The sequence below is a fragment of the Octodon degus genome, unplaced genomic scaffold (assembly GCF_000260255.1).
Source record: "Octodon degus isolate 3935 unplaced genomic scaffold, OctDeg1.0 scaffold00012, whole genome shotgun sequence".
NCBI classification, from domain to species: domain Eukaryota; kingdom Metazoa; phylum Chordata; class Mammalia; order Rodentia; family Octodontidae; genus Octodon; species Octodon degus.
The window spans coordinates 7,184,702-7,207,726 of NW_004524588.1; the positions used below are offsets into that span (position 1 = coordinate 7,184,702).

The 23,025-nt window shown below is 37.4% G+C and overlaps 1 protein-coding gene across 1 annotated transcript in view; it reads right to left on the reverse strand.

The window, feature by feature from the left end:
* Positions 1 to 23,025, reverse strand: part of Slc15a5 (solute carrier family 15 member 5) — a 101,422-nt gene that overhangs the window by 21,299 nt on the left and 57,098 nt on the right. The window contains exons 6-7 of the mRNA XM_004626099.1: positions 16,355 to 16,543; positions 8,176 to 8,307 (exon numbers count right to left, since the gene is read on the reverse strand). Of these exons, the coding sequence (XP_004626156.1) occupies positions 8,176 to 8,307; positions 16,355 to 16,543 (321 nt within the window). The remainder of the gene's footprint in view (positions 1 to 8,175; positions 8,308 to 16,354; positions 16,544 to 23,025) is intronic.

The window sequence follows — 23,025 nt, forward strand, 5'->3', positions numbered from 1 at the left end:
CCCTGTACTAAAAAAAAAAAAAAAAAGTGAACAACAAAAAAGAACCACCAATCAGCCCTGTTGATTCTACCTGAGGATGAACTTACACTTTCTTTCATGTATCTCCCTTGCCCACTTGCGCTCTATTTTACTACCACCTTAGATTTGCCTAAAGTACATCACTTGTTCCTTTCCTGAATTTCCTAAATCATTCTTTTTCCCTTCTAAATTTGTTTTGCATCCGCAGAGATGTTAAAATACCAATGGAACTTATCATTCAGATTTCCCTTATAATTTCGTAGTATATTGAAGTTAAAAGAATCCTATATGCCAAAGGTCTCTTATGATCTTTGCCTCTGCTTAACTTCCAATTTGACTTTGTGCAATGCTCATCTTTTCTGGATATTTTTCTTTTAGCCTCTTACCATTCTCTGTGTTCCTCTTATGCAGCTAGAAGTTTCTACTTTGGGTCTCCTTATATCTGCTGTCTACCAGAAAGACTTCATGCCTGAGCTCATCGTGTTAAAAAGCAAGTTTTTCTAGCTTCAGCTTTGACATCGTTTGACATTGTTTCTAGATGCTCCTGCTGTGAATAGCTATGTGTTTCTAACTCTCTGTGCTTCCATAAATTTGTCACACAAAGAAATCTCCATTGATGATGGGTCCATGAAGCCATGCAAATCTGAGGCCCTGTATTATCTCATCCCTTCCTAGTGTGGACCTGGAATTGAAGGTGGGGGGGGAAACTGAGCTTTACATTTATGCAGTACATTCTTTTCTGAAGAATTATTGAAGTCTCTTATGAAAACATCATATTTATGATTCTCTTGGCCCACTTGGAAAGCACTCAGATCTCTCACAAGTCACAGTGGCATCACCACGAATCATTATTTCAGTGCACCTACAATTATTTGGTGATTTGTATCTATTTCTGCCAGTCCTCATGAAATTCGTGGGAGGTAAGTCATTAATGATACCATTATAAACAAAGACAAACTGGGTCGCAGACAAATTAAATACCAAAGTCAAGATGTCACAGGTCATTAAAGGCCGAGCTGAATTTAAACTCAGCCTTCACTGACTCAAGGGCTTCTCTACCTTTTGTGAATAACAGCAACAGGTAGCTCTGCATAATCTAACGGATAATTTAGGCTCGGCCTGACACTGTGACCAACCAAAAGCTACACGCAACTCTAGGGTTTTCTGTCGGTCAAAAAGATCTGAGTAAAATGTATCTGGATTAACAACACCGTTGTGTGAGGAGGACGCCAAACTTAATTGTGGTTAGGGATCATGAGCAGAATTTGCTTGTGTGAGCTGTCCAGGTAGCCTGAGGACCACTGGCACTAAAGCAGTTGACAAACGAGTAAAGTGGTCTGGGCTGTAAGTGGCTTGTAGGATAGTTCACCACTTCCTTTCTCCTCTGAGTCTAAATTTAAACCCATAAGAAGTTGGGCCCAAGGCAAAGACTGGCATTGGAAACACGTCTAAGAAATGAGGCCCAGATTCATGAAACCAAGTTGAAATCTTCTTCTGATGCCTAAATATTTCCTTCTCTCCAGTTTATTGCAATTGCAAATTTCTGTTTAAAGAGGAGCTCAGTGATTCATGCCAACATGGCTGTCAGTGGCCTCAATACTCATAGATATTTAAATAAGAATTTTAAAAGAACTCATTTTTAATTTAAGATATCCTGATTTGAATGAAGTAGCTACATTTTTTTGTACCTTGCCTGAATTCTGAGGAGGAGGGACTAATGAGCACAAGAGGATGTATAACTTGACCTCTTCATTCTGCCCAATTATCCTGTTCCTTTTAGACATTTTGCTTTGCGTCCCTCCCCGTTGCCTGCATGTCCATAAGTAAGACATCATTTTCACCAAATTCAATTTTGTTATTTTTGTCAAAAGGTAAGTTCACCAGTGTGAGAAAACTGATCTTGTTGCTAATGGCATGTAGTTGAAATAAGCAGCTTGGCTGACTTCTTCACTCCCTTCTATTAGCATTGCTACTTTTAGATAAACTGTTCCCGAAATGATTAGTGTAGGAGGATGGGTTTTAGTCTTGTATCTTTGCCTTTAAAGCACTCAGAGTTAGAGATCCCAGAAGGATCAGTTTTCTCACTTGTACTGAAAATGTCACTCTAACAGTTATCTGTCTGCACCGTCAAGTTTTGAGAAATCTTTTGAATTTACCGCATTCACACCATCCTCCATGCTGGTGCTAAAAATGACTAATGCAGCTTGGAGACTGTGATAGCTGATCTTCTTTTTCAACCATGCACGAACATTCACACACATATGCACATGCACACATGCCCAAATGACATGAATCGTTAAAGGCTGAAAATATTCTAAATGCTAAGTGGAACATGGCGGGGGGCGGGGCACCTAAATATATACTTGGAGCATTGATTTCCTTACGGTCACTTCCATACAAAAGATTGGTCCTGGCTTTTTGAATCAACTTGTTTTTAACTGAATGGGCCATTAACATGTATGATTTAATCTGTTTAAAAATAATCTCTGGCATTGGAAGTTTGAAATACTTCATTTAATTTTATCCTTTCATCATCTTGAGAAAAGTGAAGTGCATCGTCTCCTTCTTTAATTAAGAGGAAACAGTCTTAGAGACCTAACGGCCTATCCAAGATGATGCGTATGACCGAAGGATCGCTTTTTAGGATGCTTAATTATTCACTATAATCCATTTTAAAATCATGAGAGCCAAATCCTCTAAAGAATCTCATTCCTTTCTTGAGGAATGATATTGCCATGGCTAAAGGGACTGTTACAAACATAGACACAGAAAAACATATGACAGAGTCTCCTCTGATGTCATTTAGGAAATGATTGAGAAGTGAGGGGGCTGAATGAGAGTAATTAGTTGAGTTGGGAGCTGATTGTATCCAAAAGGGGAGGATTAATTAATTGTCATTAGCTTGTAATGAGATCTGTAGGAATTTTCCATAAGGCTCTATTTTCAGTGCTGTCCAATTCAACAATTTTATCAATTACCTGGAAGAAGTCTAGGAAGTTGCTTACTAAATTTGCAGATGGCACGAAGTCAGCAAGGGAGGAAATATTAGTAATTCACTGGATGACAGAATCAAGTTTCAAAAATGTCTGTTATTTAGGATGATGGGTTGACATTTGTTAAGGAGAAAGATAAAGTCCTGCACTTAATTAGGAAAAAAATTGTGATGATTAGAGCAGAACTGTGAGCAGCTGCAAATAATAATAAAAAGTTTCAAGTTTTAATTGACCATAAGCATAATGCAACTACTGAAAAGTCAATACAATCTCTGTTGGCATTTGGGGAGAGAAAAAGAGATAGGCTCCAAACTAATAAAAGTAACATATTTATCCTGTTTCTAGCAATCTCGAGAGTGAGTTCAATTTTGGAAACCACATTTTAATAAAGATATTGACAAGTTGTTTGTTTAATGGGTGGAAGAGCTGAAATAGTGAAATACCAGGGAACCATACAATGTGAAACAATGGCATGGCTTGTCAATAAGACCAAAGAGAATCATAATTGTAATCCCCATTGGGTCCTTAATAGAGGCGTTAATTACTTAATTCTCCCAGCAAGAGATGAATTATTTGGGATCATTACTGATATAGAACCTGAGAATACAAAGTTAGACTATTGGGATTCAGATTGAGGTGGTTTGACTCCAGAGTCTTTTCTTTTAGCTATGAAGAATACACATTATTTGTATGAATTCTTAGCAAAAGTTTGTAGAATTTCTATGTGATAAAAATTAGCCTTACTCTGTGGGATTTAATTATTAACAGATGGGTTAAGGCTCTATGTCAAAGTAGAGAAATTTTCCAGACTCCAGGAAGATGACAGCCAATTTCTGTTTTGGGTTACAAAGTTAGAATAGATAAACTCAAAAGCAGTACACAAGTGTAAGATAATAGTTCCTTTGGATACGATTTGGTAGAATAGTATTATAATGAATAAGAAAAAGCCATAAAATGCCAATTAAATTAGATAGTAAAAATTTATTATTATTATTATTATTATTATTATTTATTTTTTGCTCTGAATGCCTTCAGGGCAGGTTTGGCTGGCTTGAGTTGGGATCAAACCACAGCAACCTGAGCCTGACTGCTTTGTTGAAGCAGCCACTTAAAGAACTGAGCTAAGGGGCAGGCCCCCAACAATTTATTATTTATTTCTTTCTGTATTTTAGGGAAGCGTTTACAGGGTGTTCAGGGTCTTACTACTAGATCAGACTTGTAGTGATCCGCCTGTTTATAGCCTCCCAAGAGCTGGGATTATAGGTGCGTGCTACCACACCCAGTCTCAGTTGCCATCTCAGCGTGCCCAGGGGTCGGGGCCAGCACGGCAGGCCCGGGGATCAAACCCCTGACTCCTGAGCCTGCTTGCAGGTGCCTTAATCCACTGCACTATTTGGCTGGCCTGGTAATAACAATTTAAATGGCATCACTTGAGCACACATTCAGGAAGTCCAACGTCACACATCTTATGCTTCTAAAATATCCTCACGGTGTGTATCTGGTGAACTTTCCTTTACAGATATCAAACTCTGCCAATGTTATATAAATTTTTGTTTCCCCATCTTTATGCTATATTTAGAATCCAATCAATATTATCCCACATATAGATGTCCATCCAATGACATATTGCAGAAATAACAAATGTTTTCAAAAAATGTTTTACACTGGGGCACTTATAATATTTGCTTATGTTGCCATCAATTTTGAGTTTCAGCATGAGAAGAGGTTAAATCTGTTAGACACCAGCTTTGATAACTGGAACACTTCATTTTTTTGGTCTTAATTATTGCACTTAAAAACAAGAATAACAATTATCTTTATGAAGATTTTATGGTAAATACAATAATGCATGCAAAAACTCATACTATGCTGTTATACTATACTACACTATCCTCAGTAAAAATTCAGGTTTCCAATGATGTATGTTGACAAGAATGCTTGTATATAATAAAGAATTTGCCTGACCCAGTTTCTGGGAGGTAACCCCTCAGTCTTTTGAATTTCTTACATGGTTGTAGTGTTCTTGTTATTTTTGTTGAATCTCTAAGACTGTCCCCCCATTAATTTACTTTAACAGTGAATTAGCTGCTCAACTTCTGGGGAGGAGACAGAGGCTAGAGATGGAATTCAACCACACAGGCAGTGGGGCAATCAGTTGTGCTAGTTAGTAAAGCCTCAACAAAATCTCTGCACAATATCCAGGCACAGTGACACATGCCTGCAATCTTAGCATTTTGGAGAGGGAGGCAGGAGGATCACAAATTACAGTCCTGTCTCGGGAAGCTAGTAAAACACTGTCTCCATCGATAGTACCCAAACCACCAGCCAAACAACTAATCAGCCAGGCACCAAGAACAGTGCACACTGAAGCTCAGTGCTTTTGAGGTTGATGGTATCTTTCCTGTTGTCACACACCCATGTGAAAGGCTGGCACTGGGTCCCTAGAAAGGAAAGTAGCTTCAGGTTTGGAGCCCTCCCAGTGCTCTCTCTGCGTTTCATTCTAGTGCGTATTGCTTTGCTGATCATTGCAGGCACTGGCTGTCCTGAACTCTAAATTATGCTAACCAGTCATCAAACCTGAGGGAGTCTGTCACAGACTCACATTTCTACTCAGCTATTGGATCAAGTAAGGACAGTTTGGGAGAGAACTTAACCTACAAAGTTTGCTCTAACTCTGGCTAAGCTGCTTAAGCATGTATATAAAAATTAGGGTTTGTATAAAATAGCTAAGCTAGTGGGAATATATTTTTTATTCTTTTATTAGTACATGTTTGAAGGACATAATGTTTACATTTCTTACGTGGAGTTGGTATGTGGCCATAAAACAACTTAATTCCTTGGTCATGCTCCCCACCTCTTGATCCCGGTCCCATTTGACAAAGATCTATCCTCCTATTATCTATACTTTCTTTTTCTCTTTGTCTATAATTTGGGTTTCTCATGCAAGAGAAACCACACAATGTTTAATCTTGTGCATCTGACTTATTTCACTTAATCTTTTTTTTTTTTTTTTTGGCAGAACCGGGGATTGAACTCAGGCCCTTGCACTTGCCAGGGAAGCACTTATTCCACTGAGCCATCTCCCCGGCCCTATTTCACTTAATCTTATGGTCTCAAGGTGCATCCCTTTTCCTGTACATGGAAAATTTATCTTTTCATGGTAGAGTAGTACTCCATTGTATGTGTATTTCCTTTCTCTGTTCATCTGTTGAGGGAAATTTAGGCCACTACCAAGATTCAGCTACTGTGAATTTTGCTGCTATAAACATGGGTATGCATGTGTATAGATCCTGTAGAATATGTCAAATGTGATTTGATTGTAGATATTTTTGAGGCAAAATTTCAGGAATGTCTCCATCAAAAAATGGGAAGAGCAGCATTCAACAGCTGAAAGTTTTTAGATAGGTAGGTGACTATCTTTCCAAGTTATTTCCAATAACTTTCCAAGTTATTTCATAAAATCTTTTTTTAAAATTTATTATAGGGTCTACGGGGTCTACAGGGTCTCACTATGTAGACTGGACTTGTAGTGATTCTCCTGTTTTCAGCCTCCCAAGTGCTGGGATTACAGGTGCACATCACCACACCCAGTCTCAAGCACTGTCTCAGCATGTCCCAGGGGCAGAGCCAGCATGGCATACAGGGGATCAAACCCTGGCCACTGCATTCTGCCAAAGCAGGCGCTTTAGTCTGCTGAGCTATCTGGCCAGTTCTATTTCATAAAACCTTAATGTACTCTTCTGCTTATACACAAAGGATCCTATACCCAGAAGTCAATGACTGTGTGCAATTTACACAGTTATGGATTTGAGTAATTTGAGAATTTCAATCATACTTCACACAGATCTGTGTAGCACAGGATTTGGCATATGGCAAGTATTCGATACATCCTTTTGCTTTGCTTTCTTAGATAGCTAAGATTAGGATGGGGCTTGGCCTTGTTATCCACCATCCAAGATTGGCACCTTTCCTTCCCTAGAACTTTATTGTATTCATCACTCTTAATTATTATTTTTGTTTGCTTGAAACCCTGAAAATTATGGAAGGAGTTAGGAATGTTTATTCTTTCTTACAAAAGCATCTCTTCTCAGTATGGTACATGTTAGAATAGGTTTCTCATTCATAGGGTTTGTTTTCTTTAATTTTTGAAAACAGGTGGATTTTCTTTCTTTTGGTAGCACTTGGATTTGAACCCTGAGTATTGCTACTATTCACCCCTTTTATATTTTGGAATAGCATCTTGCTAATTTGCCTAGGCTGGTCTTGTGCCTCTGATCTTCATGTCTCAGTCTCCTAAGGAGGTGGGATTATATGTGTGTGGCATTAAGCCTGGCAAATTAAACATGGTTGTTATAAGAGAACACAAACCAACACTGTCTGTACAGTATTTTGTGTACATACCATAAGTACTTTTGAAAGTAGAGAATGAGTTTGGAATATTTTTCATAAAATAAGTAAATGTAAACTAAAATGAAATTGAAGCTATAGCAACATTTTAGAACAAAGTAAAATATTCTATGGATGTAAATGCAGCCCAAAGCATTTTGCTGTGTCTGCTAACCATTATGATCATCTTGTTTGACTTTTTTTTCACCCACACATGTAAATTAAATGTAGTACTTTTAGCATCTGTATCAAAAATTTTTAGATTTTTTTTTCTTTGTCCAAAATCTCTACTGGGAAAATGTTTCAAGATCATTTGTTCAATTCATGAGCTCTCTTTGGTAGTGTAGACAAGATTTCTGACAATTCCTGAACAAAACACCTCATACTGGCTCCTTATTCTCCCACTTAAGACCAGTATGAATGTTTCTATGGACTATCTGTTCTATTAAGAGCTTTTGAATATGGCCTCATAGAAGACCTAATACGAATATGAGACAACTGGTTTATTTTAAAGCACAGTAAAGAAAGACAGCAGACAGGGTCTCATGAGAAGTGACATTCTGTAATTACCTCCTCCTATCAAAAGGAAAACAATTCCCAGAAATTAATGAATACAGCAAGAGTCTATTTCCTATCTAAATTCTATCTTAATTGCAAAAGTGGATCAATTAAAAAAAAAAAGAGACTAACCTGGCGAAGCCTCCCTCTTAAGGTTTTGTTTCCCAGTTCCCTAGTCATGTAATCAATGTATATAAGCATGTGCTGAAGCTATTTTTACCTTCCGAGATGAGATAAACCAACTTCACCAGCAGCGCCCCTGTGTAACAACCAAATCCATTGAAGAGTGTCAAAAAATTCATAGACGTCCCTCTGATGGTGTGTGGGACAAATCTGTACACTATCACAGAGGCTGTGAGAAAAACAGAAGACCGGAATTTAGAACATTCTCCCTGAAATAATTTCACAGATAGCATTAAAATTAATATTGATTATTCATCAAAAGAAAAATTATTAATATAAACAAGACTTAGGCTGGGCTTTTTTGAGATTGCTGTAGTATAATATGGTTCATTTTGTAGATGCCTTTAAGGAATAAAATACGTAGACTCTGAAGAGAATTGGACTACCTGGCAGTTGAGTGTTCATCCAAGTTCATTCTAATTAGAATATTTTTGAAAAATTTCAGATTAAGTTGAGGTCTGTACTAGTGAGTATCATGACAGTCACAGTCAATTGATGAGATCTAGGATTCTGTGATTCTTTGTAAATTTTTAGGTCCTTTACAAGAAAGTTACATTTACTACATGAAATTTGTACAGAAGTTAAGAGCATGGGCTCCTGAGTTAAACAGGAACATACTAAAATCTCCAGTAGTCATTTACTGTCTTTGTGATTTTAGGTAAGATACCGAAACATTTCAAGCCTCACTGAAGTGGGATTAATGTTACAAACTTGCTGATGCGTGGTGACAGATACCAGCCAAAAAACCATGGAATGTTTTGTACACAATGCTAAAGAAAGTGTTTTCTTTGTTTTTGGGGGGCAATAGAGATTAAATATAGGGCTGCCTTCATGCTGAGTGGCATTCAAACACTTTTTATATTTATTTAGAGATAGGATCACACTAAACCATTAAGTTGCCCAGGCTGGGTCTTGAGCTTTTGTTCATCTGGCCTCACCCTCCTAGAGTGTTAGGATTCATGGATGTGTGTCACCACGCCTGGCATGGTTAACTATCTGTGACAATATTAATTTTACCAAATCAAGTAATTCCTACTTGTGCAAGGTCCTTACTGTGTTAGCTCGTTAATTTTGTTTAGACAGAGACAAGCATGAAGCACTGGGTCTCTGAAATGGTTTTATTTTTCCCAGAATATCATTAGAGAAATAGTAATGTTGATGGCCACAGTCTGAAAAGAAATTAAAATCATGGAAGAAATTTTATTAAAAAATGCAACTAGGGGGCCTGCTGGTTAGCTCAGTTGTTTAAGCGCCTGCTTATGCAAATACAGTGAGGAGTGAGGTGCAGGATATCGCAGTTCGATCCCCAGCTCCACATGCCTTACCAGACCTGCCCTTAAGGCAGCCTGAGCCACCCCCACCCCTCCAAAAAGAAACTTTATCAACTTTTTACACTTTTTGTTATATAGTTTTTGCTTTATCTTGGTCTTAACCATCTAGCAGAAAAATATAACAATGGTGTATAAAAAGCAAAGCCATATTAATATATATGTTGAGCTGTAAAAGGCTCAAGTCAACAACTTCTGACATTTCCAGTCATGCAGATAACCCACTACTATTATAGAATAATGGACTATATTGGATTACTTTGCTGAATTCATGCATCTACAATATATGAATGGCAATGGGATACCCATCTTTGACAAAAGTAAACAAAAAGGGGGATATAAATGAAGGACCATTTTGTAGTGAAAACAAAAATATATATCTGTATATACAAAATAGCATGGAGATACAGCTACTTTCTTTTAGTTCAAGGGGAAGAAAGTTTTGAACTAATAGTGCTTAGACAAGATATCATGTCTGCATCTTGTACTATAAATAACTACTACAAAGACAATAATATGCAAAGTATTAATTATTTAACTGTTGTACTAATTTGTTTTGAAACTGTCTCATTGCTACTTCTCTGAATAAAATTAATGTAAAAATAAATACAAATTGTAACTAAATTATTTTTTCTGAAATCAGAAATAGATGACAGTAACGTATGTGATTTTGTACATGCCATGTTATATGACTATGGTAAGCTATGCATGACATTCTTAGGGGTACTAATTAGAATATTTGATATTTGGTATACCAAGATATGATAGGGCGGTTGCTTCAAAATTATATTACAAGAAGGGAGAGGTAAATAAAAAGAGAGTACAAAAGAAACAAATTTAGGCACATATTGAAAATTGCTGAAACTGGAAGACAGACACTATGAGAGTTTATGTTTAAATAATCTCTATTATATGTGTGGAATAAAAATTATAAAAATATATGAAAGAATGTTAACAGTCTGAGCTCAGAGTGCTTGAATTATTGTCCTTATAACTTTCCTACTCTTTTGTTGTGCTTTGCAGAGTTTTCTAGAATAAGATCATAAACATTAAAGCTCCTTTTAAAAAGATAATAGAAAACAAATTTAAACACTAGACCTTTCGATTCTTCACATGTATGCAGAAATAAATCTTATCATCTTCTCCTTTCCGCAATATTTCACTCCTGGTTTACTTGTGTTTTGACGTATGAAAATTCTGCATTTGCCCAGCATTTTTTTTTTTTTTGAAATGAACTTCCTAATATATAAAGCAAATACATGAATGTTCCTTCTTGAATTTGTGTGGCATTTCTGTTTTACTTTCTGTGTGTCCTTCCTGTGGTTTTATCTATTAATCCAGTAAACATTTAAGGGAGTTCCTAGTGATGCTCTGGGAATGGTGCTGAGAGTTGAAAGAAGGCCTTAGTTTGTCTTTCTGAGATTTTAAACTCTGAAAACACAAAGAGCAGAAGTGCGTACATTACACTAGGGGGTGCTAACCAGGTAGTCATTTCTACAGTACAGACTGAAGATGAAGACAGTAAGGATAATGATGATAAATAAAATAAAGGAGAGGAGGACTGCTCATCTTGGTTGGCCAGATGCCATGGGCCTTTTGTGCAGCACCAGTCACCAGCAGGAGTCCCAGGCCCTGCCCTTGAGCACTGTCAGGAAGGCTGAGAGGCTGGTGCGAGGGTGACTCTGTGGGAAGAACCGATTCCCAGCTATAAAGGGATTTGGCTCACGAACGTCCATCCCTCTCCATAAATACAAAGAGACAAACAATGGGCAGGAGGAGGAAGCAGGCCTATTTCTTTTTCGGAGAAAAAGCAGAATGTACAAGCCCATTATTCCTCTGCTAGTTAATAATTAATCTTATGCTTTTCTCTTGCTAGAACTTCTGGTGCAGTGTATAATTCATGAACCCACTTTGCCAGCTCTCTGCCTGCTGGTTAATCTCTCTTTGGTGTCATTTTAGTCGTTTTTGAGAGCCCCCCGTTCCCTTTTATAGGACTTATCTTTTCAAGTCCTCAAATCTCCATTTTTCAGACATCTACTTGCATGTTCTCATCTTTTCCAACTTCAGTGATCATCAACTTGATCTTTTGTGCTCCAAGATCCATCTTGTAGCCCATTATAGTATAGATATTATCAACAAGTCAGTCACGAAACTGAAATTTTTGTTATATTATAAAGACACACTAAAAATGGCTCAAAGTGTTCGGGAAAGCTGATCTTGCCGGTACAAACTCAAGGTAGTGGCTGATTACTGCTTGCAAGGATGCCAGGTCATAGCGTGTATGGAATCTGCAAAGTTGAGGGTCATTAGGCATCTGATCCTGGGGACTCTCTCTGGAATTCCTTCTCACTCCAGTTCTTTCAGACTATTGCTCTTTCCTTTGTCTCTCATGTTATCATGAGATTTTATTACCTCATTTACCTTTCTTTTGTGCTGTTAGATAAGAACTAAAGTCATTTGCTTCTGTTGCTCAAAGTTAGCAGATCCTTTCTAATCGCGTTTCCTAGAACAGCTCCTCCATCAAGTCCCACTGGATTTTAAGATACGTGCTGATCATCTTTCTGGCTTCCTACCTTCTACATCCTAGCTTCTCAGTTTCTTCACCTGCGCTGCCCTTGTATTCCTTTGTATGTTAACTTCTACTCCATTCACACCTATGATCACACACTGTACCTTGTGCCCCAGACCAGGTGTAGCCGTCTATGGCTGAGCAATGGCCAGCCACCACCACCACACGTGGTCACAAAAGTTTATTGTAACACAGCTACTCCTGTTTATTAAGTATTGTCTATGGCTGTTTTTATATCCCAGTGACATAGGTAAAAAATTATAAGAGAAACTTAAAAGTTAAAACGCTTTTTACTATCTGCAACCTAAAAGTTTGTCACCCCCTGCTCTTCACCCGTAACTACCACCATACCATAACACTGGCTTCCTATGCCCCTTTCTGACTGCCATCTTGTAGCTTGACAAAACACTTTCTTTTCTAGCTCAAGAGTAAATTCTACTTCACTAGAATCTTCAATGAGAGAAAATTTTGTAGTATGTGTGTGCACACACACGTGTGTACGTGTGACTGGAGACTGAATCTAGTGCTTTTACATTCATTTCCGTTTCTTGCATTTTTAATTAATTTTTTTAAAATTTTGAAACAGTGTCTCACTAGGTCACTCACACCCGCTTAAACCCATTGTCCTTTTGCCCAGACTCCCAAAATTCTGGAATTGTTGGGGAGATAGCTCAGTGGCTTACATGCCTGCCTGGCAAGCACAAGGTCTAGTGTTTGATCCCTGGAGTTGAGAAAAAAATGAAAACCAAATCTCCAAAGTTCTGGGATTACATGAATGTGCCACCACAACTAGCTGCTGCTTCTTCTTTTTTTTTTTTTAATGTATTTAAGGCTTGCATAGGAATGTTGGGCACATTTTCTGAAAAAAAAATACAGGTTATGAAGCAGCTGAAGTATGCACTAACAATGCATAGATAAACAAAACAGGCAGCTTGAAAAGTTTTCTATTTTTCTTTTCTTCTCTCATCTTCTGTGCACAACATGGCTTGAAGGGTAGATGGCCACTGAAATTTGTGGAATGATTCACTGTGTTTTCTTATTTAATGTCATCCAAGTAGGACATGGGCAGTAATTTGAAAAATATAATTTTGCTGTGCCATGTAGACATAGCTGTGGATTTCACTTGTTTGTTCAAATAAAATATATGCTTATTGATATCCTAGTCTGTATGAGTACTTTCAGGATGGAGAAACACAAAGGAATATGACGGTAAGCATGGAGATCAAAAATCTTAATCTCAGGGAGCCTACACTGTCTTGGTGAGAAGGGAAACAAATACAATTATAAATAAATTACAGTAATTGTGTGTGTGTGTGTGAGAGAGAGAGAAAGAGAGAGAGAGGGAGACAGAGAGAGAGAGACAGAAAGAGAAAAAGAAGAGCAAAACAAGAAGCTTCTCTAAAAATGACAATCTTTGAGAAAACTTAATGAGAAGGCCATTTTTCATACAAGGAATGGAGCACCAAACAATGAGTGTAGCATGTGAAAGGCCTTGGGATAGAAAGACATCAGGAGCACACAAGGTTTTAGAAAAGTGTCCAAGGGCCAGAATATATGAAAATACAGTTGTAACAGAACACCTGGGCCAAATGGTGTGGAGTTTCTATTCACCATGATAAGGAATTTATCTCTAGGACTCTATTGTGGAATTGTGGACAAGAGAATGGTGGGACTTATGTTTAGGAAAGACCACGCTAGCTTTTCTGAAGAGAATGGGCTAATGGACAGGACAAGATAGGAAGCAAGAGGCAAAGGAGGAGGCTCTAGGAGACCAGGCTGAGTCAAGGATAGAGATGGTGGTGCTTTTAACCCAGAAAATGACAAGCGGAATGGCAAGAAATGGCCGGATTTAGAGCATATTTGAAGGTTTTTTGTTTGTTTGTTTTTCATTTTTGTATTTAGTACAGGGTCTACAGAGTTTCACTACACAGATTGGACTCCTAGTGATCCTCCTGTTTTCAGCCTCTCCAGCTCTGGGATTATAGGCCTGGGCCACAATGCCCAGTCTCAACTGATGTCTCAGTGTGTCCCAGGGGCAGGACCAGCACAGCATGCACAGGATTAAACCCCGGTCCCTGTGTCCACTGAGCTATTTGAACACATTTGAATAACAATTGAAACACACTGTGAGATTCCCTGTTTATGTCATGGTAGAAAATGCTAGGAACGGGACACCTAGGCCAAGTGAATAAGGCACTAGAATATTAATTTACCCAGAAGATGAAGATAATGTAACAATCACTCTCATGCTGCAAATTATGGAGTGCTGTGTATATACTTAGGTGCTGTGCTTTTTGATGTTTGTAATATACTTAATGTTGTCCTTTGATTTTTTTTTAATGTGGTTACACATTAATGTTTTAGTGGGGTAGAACTCAGACCCTCATGAATGCCAGGCAGGGACTCTAGCAATGAGCTACACATCCAATACTGACTTGATCCTTGGCATAACTCTTCCTCATTTCATAAATAATGAGAAGCTCAGAAATGTGGAATAATTTTCTCTAAGATTCCAACACCAGTCAGTGATAGAATTAGGCTTAAATTCAGGTCTGTCCAATTTGATACCAGAGAGCTTAACATCACATTGTGCCTCACAGGGGCAATACCTGATTTTATGGATTTTTTATAGTTCAGAACACCCAGTCACATTTTAAAGCATCTGATGCTCAAGGAATAGCCCTTATCCCCGTTGACTCTTTAATGGTACAATACAAGCAAGAATGAATTATTTTTATCTTAAAGATTAGAATGATAAAAGAGACTAAGTTTCAAAGTCACATAGGTAGTAACTGAGGGTCTTGGTCTTTGGTCCATAACCCTTATAGCAGACACATATTTGACTGAGTTGTATTCAATTTCATGATGAATAATCAAAAATGAACTAAGTAAGAGATTGATACTATAGGATATGCCCTCTTTTTACAATTTTAAAATTTTATTTTATTTTTTTGTGGTTTCAGGGATCAAACTCAGGAACTTGCGCTTGCCAGACAAGCACTTGCTCCACTGAGCTATCTCCCCGGCCCCGATATGCCCTCTTAGCAGCTAATGTTTGTGAGTACCTTTCTGGATTCTGTATGTTGAAACCCTAGTGCTAAGCTGACTAGGAATATCCTCCCTGTGTTCACTCATTACTTATGTACCCCAGAAAGTTTTCATACTTCAAGAATTTTCTAAAAATCACATCACAGAGGATCGTAGAGGCTCGAGCAGCAGTATTTGCTTACACGTCCTTGGTGTTCCTTGCAAGTATTAAACAATGATGTCTTCATCAAAAAAGCTCACAAAATAACTTATGCAAAATATGTGGAATGAAAAGGAAGTCGGATGCCCCATATATATGATTATAATTTTACACATGTATTTACTTTCATTTTTATTGAATTACTTTGGTATTTATGTATGTATATGTCTATTTAAGAAAATTGGAAACAACTGAAGATAATAGAATTATTGAAGATTTCTGACAGAATTAAAATGACTAGATTTGTCATTTAGTAGCATTACTCTAAAGGTTATGTGCTGATTGATAGAATGGGACAGATATTAGAGGTTGTGTGATAGCAGTTTCAAAAATATTAACAAAAAATAATATGGGCTTGAGTTATGAGTAGAGCTCCCACTGTACAAAATTATATGGATGGTAGAAACACAACATATTATATATATATTATCACTGTATTACATGAAATTATTAAAACACTGATAAATTTTAAAGTGGCTAGCCTAGCTAATACAAGCAATATAGATAACCCAGAAATGTTTGCTATTTAATAATCTTATTTTTAAGCTTATTTTATGAAAGGCTAGTGATCTTATTTAATCTAGTGTCATTTGTTTTAGAAACTGAGTTATTTAGGAAAATTGGGTCAAATTTTCATTTCATTTGCATGCTCATACACTTTCAAAGTATATTAAATGTCTATTTTTGGAGCAAACATATGCATATATATTTCATATATGTATTTTATCCCTGAATGAGAAGGAAAGAAGGAAAGGAAAAGATGAGTTTGTATCTAGGTGTGTTGGAGTCGTCTTCAGGGTTTTAGCAGTGCTTTTCTTTCTGTCCTGTATCTAACCAAAACCTTGTTGCCTCTAATCAGGTCAGTGAATCTTTCATTCCATATACAACCAGGAGGAATTAATAACTATCTATGTGTTAGGGGAAAGAAGAGAATTGTAACATTTGAAAAAAATGAGAGTGATGCTTGGGGCTCTCTGAAGCTCTGTGGGGAATTTCCAGAGGGTGGCCCAGCAGCCCGCCACTTTCTTTCTGTTTGAGGTGATGACCACAGTGTACAAGCTGAGTCACTCACAGGCTGGGTTTACCAGGGTTTCAGCCACACCGAGTAAAATGTACTGAAGCACCAGGTGGAGACCAGGCATGGAGGAAACGGCGAGGACTTTGCCTGAACAAGGCTGCTCCATTGGAGGAAACTGCTTCCGGTGTATTTCAAAGCAGCCGGCTATCATCACTGACAGCGCCGCAGCAAGATTTCCAGCAACTACAGGGAAGGATGCAAAAGAAAAAGCAAGATTAAAAGAAGAGCTGGAGATCAGCGTCCTAGACCATAACTCTTGGCACACGTTGACACTCAGGGTTATTTCCTCACCTTTTGGGGGTGGCCCTCGGGGTGTCCAGATGCTCACTGTGTCCTAGGGCCCCAGCGAGTGCTGAGTCTATTTTGTGTTGCGCTCCTCGCTGGTTATCTGACCTCAGCCCAGTCATTCAACCTCATTATCACCTTTCACATCTCTATGGCAGAGTAATGCTGAATACTTTGTAAGAGTCGTTGTGAGATTTAAATAAGGTAATGTTATATGTTATTATAGGAGCTGCCTGTAGCACTCAACAGCTGTTATTTTTGAAGATGAAACAATAGTTTCAAGCTTTTGTTCACAGATAAAAGTCATTGTTCTAAGTAATACTTTTAAAAGATATGTGAGAATAAAAATGATTCAGGGGAAATTAACATAAAACGCTATGTTTAGATAGTCGTGATTATCATTTTAAAAGGATTTTGAAGTAATTGATATTGTCAGTCTCTAGATTTTTTTTTATCATTTTTCTATTTTTTATAGCAAAATTAAGGGGCCCATAAGAGAATTATGGTTTAGAAACTTTGTTTAGGAAAAAAAAAATCGTTAAAAGAAGTGAATGACTGAGGTTAAGAAAACAAACACGAGCAATGATTCAGATATGAGTTCAACTCTTTTATGAAAATAAGGACAATTTTGGTTGCAAAAGAGCAGGAATTTTGCACCAGAGTTTGTATTTAGTGCTACTACCATTTCCTTTCTGAATCCATCATTCATATTACTATTACTAGAATTCTGTTGTTGGAGCAGAGACAAACTTTGGTTTTGATGAAATTTACTTGAAGTTTAGAGACATTTACATTTTGCTAACTTGCATAAAGCTTCAGATAAGGCAAAATTTCAATTCTGAAAAACCAATCTAATGCTTAAATAGCTTCATGGCTATTTTTGTTGATAAAGAAACTGTTAGGTAAAGTTTTCTTTGTATCTCAGCATTTGAATGTATCCATAAAGGTTGCTCTTTACTGTATCCATAAGAAATGGGTAGTGTTTTTGTTTTAACCTTTGAGGAACTTTTTAAAATTTATTACTATTTTAAATTATATTGAATAAGGCCCATTCACGGTGAAGTAGAGATTTTGGATTTCCCTACTGCTCATATAAAACTAGGAATTTCACATGTTGTCTGCCCTTAAGATAAAGTTCATTTGTGGTTGGCAGCATACGTTGTTCTGAGGCCAGTAGGAGGACAGAACAATGAGGAAAGGCGTGGTAGATAGAAGCACAGCTTTCTCACCATGGTAGATAAGAGCACAGCTTCTCACCACACTGTTGTCAGAAAACAGAGGATAGGAAAGAGCTGCAGAGGGTGGAAAGGGACTGATACAAAGACATCTTCCAGCTCATGCTCCCAGGTACCTGACAGTTAACTTCCTCCAGATGGACCTCATCCCTCATAGCACATTGAACTATGAGCTCATCAGTGAATTACTTCATGGATGAACTTGGTGTCCCCATCATCTAATCACCTTCCAATACAAGAGCCTTCTAGGAGATATTTGCTATCTGAACCCTAAGAAGTACTAAGGTGTCAATCGAGTTTAACGTTCACTCTGTTCCTGTTATATGCAAGGCAGTATGCCAGCCACAGTGGAAGATATCAGATGAGTGTCTCTTCTCAAGCACTGCAGACTCATAGTCCATTAGGGAATACAAAAAGAGGAATGTATTTCCAGTTGGAGAAGTGAGGGATGTTGCTTTTTGCTGTAAAGAAAGAAGGGGTTGGTGTAAAAAAAATGAACACAGCATCAGTATCATAGCAAAGGCAGAGTGCTGTGACAGTGTCAGACAAATTTCCTGAAGGTTGAGAAGCTCAAGTCATGTGGCAATCAAGGGAGAAGTTAGATCAGGGTCAGATCAGAAGAGGCATATAATATACTTTGAAGGAATTTGAAAATTACTCGAAAGACAATAGAATCACTGAAATTTAAGACAGGAGTAAAATTATCAGCATTGAAATTTAGGAGGAATATGCTCAAGATCATGTGCTGGTTGGTAGACATTGGAGGTAGGAAGATAGGAAGTTACGAGAATAATGGTAGAGTATAATTGGAGATTGGGTTACAATTTGAAATTCCACTTCAGAGCAATGTAAGGGACATAGACAAATTGGATGCAATAGAGTTCACTGATAAAGCCACAGCAATTGAAGCAAAGTACAAGAAGAAGGCCAATAGTAATAGTTAATAGTTAATATGAGCCTGGATGAACAGAAATACAAAATGAAAACAGTATAAATGAAATCCTTGTGTAGACATAGACAACATGAATTTAATTTTGGGTTGAATTAGAGGTTCAAATAGGTCATCTAAATAGAATTGCTCATAAAACAGTTGAAAATATGAATCTCTGCTCAGGAGTTTGGTTGAATCAAGAGAGAATGATTAATGAATCACCTACTTAGAGTGAGAGTTCAGGGTCAGATGAAATTGAAAGAGGATTTGAAAAGAAAAGAAGGGAATATCTATGCAATACTTTTCAAATGTAATTGCATTTGGTGCAAGAAAAAAGAAACACAGCTATTGAGAGAAAGGCCAGGAAGTAGGTGGTGTTCTTAAACATCCTGTAGGAAGGCTTCAAGAAAGGAAACATACAAAACAGACTTTTGATCTTTCCCTCTAATTATTCTCTAGTTGTTTCCTTCAAATTTGCACATATAAAACACTTTGCTTTCTCCTCATCTCCAAATATATCATGAAGGTCTATAGATTTTATTTCTGAAATATATTAGAAACTCACCTGTTTCTCTTCATAGGCAGTTTCATCATTCTAAACAAGATTGTCCTGCAATGTTTAACCTAGACTCTATGTGATAACAGACCCTGCAGTACAAGTCATGACAATAAAGAATTCTTCCATTTTTGTTCCCTCTTAAGCATCCAGCAGTCAGAGTGCTCCTGTGTAAATGCAGATTGAATATTAATCTTCAGCTTAAATTTCTTCTGTGGATCTCTACATGGTTCAAAGAAAATCTAGAATCCTCACTGGTCTGTGTGATTTCACCTGTCCTGGTCACTTCACTCTGATTGCTCACTATATTTTTCTGTCAGACAAAGTTTCAGCTACTTTGATCTTCAGTTTCTTTCTTGAATATCTTAAACTCTTTCCTACCTCATGCACTATATTGTGCTCTTCCTTTTGCCTGGAGCCTATTTCTTCTTCAGATATGTACTATATATAATCTAAAGTAGATCTTGCCTATTATTCTCCTTATAATATATCCATTTATTTCACTGTATTTACCACAATTTGAAAGGAAATAAGTTCATTTGTACCATTGTTATTTCAATGAGTTGATCCAATACTTCATGAGAATTGCAACCAAAATTGGTGCAAAGATAAATGTCCGGATTCATGGTAAACAAACACACGTACATACACAGACAGGATTAAATGACCACCAAATTAAACATTTTGAGACAGAAGGTAATGAAAATGGAATCAATCAATTGTATCTATGAATCAATTATTAGTTACCTTTCACACTGAACTGGACTCTATGATGAAATCAGAAAGCAAGGGGTTGAAGTATCAGTGAGTAGTGAGTGTGGGTAAGTAGTGTAGGAAAGAAGAAAGCTTTGGTGTAAGATTTTTAAAAAATCTTTTAAGAAGTTAGCAAGATTTCAAGATGCTGTTTTATAAGGTGTGGAAGGTTTGTCAGCCAATAGAGATAGAAACAAAATTAAAGATGTAAGAGGAATAAGCAAATACATAACACAGAAATGTCTGTAAGTAGGTAAGACAGAATATTGAGAGCCCAAAACATACAATTATAGCAAGGAAAGACAAAAATAATCCTCCTAGGACAATAAAATATACTTTTTAGAATACAAAGAATACTCAGGCATGGAAAGTACTGAGAGAATACGGAGGAATGGGAAAGTAGATCTAGTAGATACTCACCATATGATCATAATCTTTCATCTTGGAGAGACTAGTTGGATACTCAGAACTGGTGGACAGGGATGAAACACAAGAAAAAATTCAGCAATCCCTGTTGATGCTTTTAGCAAAAGATAGAAAATCTGCGGTAAAATTAGACCTAGTTGCTATACTGTTCAGCGTATGTTATTTAGCCTTCCTTTTGCTTTCTCAAAGAGATGGCTGAATTACTGTATACTTTGATTTTGACATTATAATAAGCAATTAGAGGATAATGAACTATTCAAATTGTTTACAGAATTTGGATTAATTTTTTAAAATGTTTTTGTTAAGAGAATAAGGCATGAGAGTATTTTGAATTTTTGACTCATAAAAAAGTACAAAAATTCTTAATCATGTGTGTCAATTCAGGATTAATCGTGGTGAATATATGGCTAAGTGTCTTTCGGACTGAATGAACTTTCCTAGAAGGACTGAGTATAGAGAGTAAGGCTGAAAATGAAAAAGAGGCAAAAATTAGAAATTAGAAATTAGTGAGTGCTTTACTAATGCATGTGTGTATGTGTGCGCACACATGCATTCGTGGACACACACACACACACATACATACGCACACACACCCTCACTCTAATTGCTAGGGAATATCATCAAAACAGGAGATTAGGAGATTGAAGGAGTCTGCTCTTAATAGAATGAATAGTACCTTTAAAAGAACACCCCACTTATTATTATTAGTTCTCATAATAGCATACTGGCTGCCTCCAAATGATTTTACAAAGAAGCCCAGTTCTTAGTACACAGATACACCATCCACAGCAATGCTGTCATGTCCTCATAGTCATACTGTCCTTAGTCATACTATTTTAGATGAATGCACAGATGATGACTACCTGACATTAGAGAAGCGTTTTCAGTATGAAAAAGACAAACATGTGGGAAATAGGGGTAATCAACAGTTAATGTCTTCAGAGAGATGAGATAAATGGTTGTATCTATAAAACAAAAAGTTTCTTTGAAAAAGGAATGTTAAGAAAACTTTGAAACCAAATATAGCTGCTGTTACTTAAAACGTGGTAGGATAAAACAAAGACATCCCCAAGAAATTATAGCAACAACCAAAAGAAGGAGGGAAGGAGGGAGGGAGGGTGGGAATGAAGGAGAGAGAGAGAGAGAGAGAGAGAGAGAGAGAGAGAGAGAGAGAGAGAGAGAGAGAGGCAACACTAACAAAGGACAAATCAACAAACCAAAAAAATATTCACAAGATTACGGATAAAGGCAAAAATTTAAAAAGTTTACTGGATTATGGTAGAAAGGTCCAACATCTGATCAATAGGAGTTCAAAAAGGAAATGCAGAGACCATAGGAGAGAGGGAATTATTTTCAAAAAATATTAGATGCTCAGACTGGGTGAAAAGCCAAGAATGTGGGTGTCACAAAAGTGCTAGAAAAATCAAGAGCAAAAGTGGGCATGGCCAGAGAGGTCCTGGGCTTTATGCCACTTGCCGGGTGAGCCCAGAACTTGCTATTATTGGTGCCAACCACACGGGGCCTGAGGTGGTCTGGCCTGTGGCAGACCCAGATCTGGGCTGGCTGTTAGGATAGTCACTTGCATCTGCCTACATGGTTTCCTTCTTCCATACTGGAAAAATGCCAAGACATTCATACTATCTAAACGCTATTTTCAAACAAAATCTTTTCCTTTGTTCACTGAATAACTGCCTGATATTACAAAAATACTTCATATTCCAAACCAGGCTAGGCTTTGCAGTAGGGCAGTCCTGGGTTCTAAGCCTAGTTTTGTTGCTTATGGCTGGATAATCTTGGGTAAATTCCTCAGATCTTCCAAGCCTTAGTAGCTCCATCTGAAAACTGGGAATAATAATAATGTCTGCTTTATGGTCCTGCTGGGAAGTTGAATGGAACCTATCTAAGATGCCCGGCAGGTAATTGTAGTAAACTGCATCCATCATTGTTAACTGTGACTTTGGGCAAAAGTCACTTAACTCCTCAGAGTCTCATTTTCATGAACATAATAGCTATAAGACTTGGGAGGCTATGGAATGGAACACATTTTGTAAAGTGTGAAGAAGTCAATAAAGGTAAAAAAATATTTAAAAAAATAGTAGATGTTTTTTCTGATTCAAAATGCCTTCTGGGTCCACTGTATAATATCTGAAAAGGATCTTTACTAAGGGTACAGCAATGCAGAATTTTAGAACTGCGTGGATGCAGAGGAGGCCCTGCCCATTAGGAAAAGAGGGCATATAAACGGGAAGGCATCTCACAAGAGCCCTGGACTTCTCCACGGTAACTCAAATTAGTTCAAAAATTCTTCTCTAAAAAATTCTGTCAGACTTGAGGGCTTTGTGTGTAGCTCAGTAGTACAACATGTGCTTAGCACATGTGAGCCTCTTGGCTTAATCCCTAATGCATAGGACACACTTTTTATAATTTGAATTCTTTAAGACACTCATTTGATTGTCACCTTCACTATGTAAGACTATAT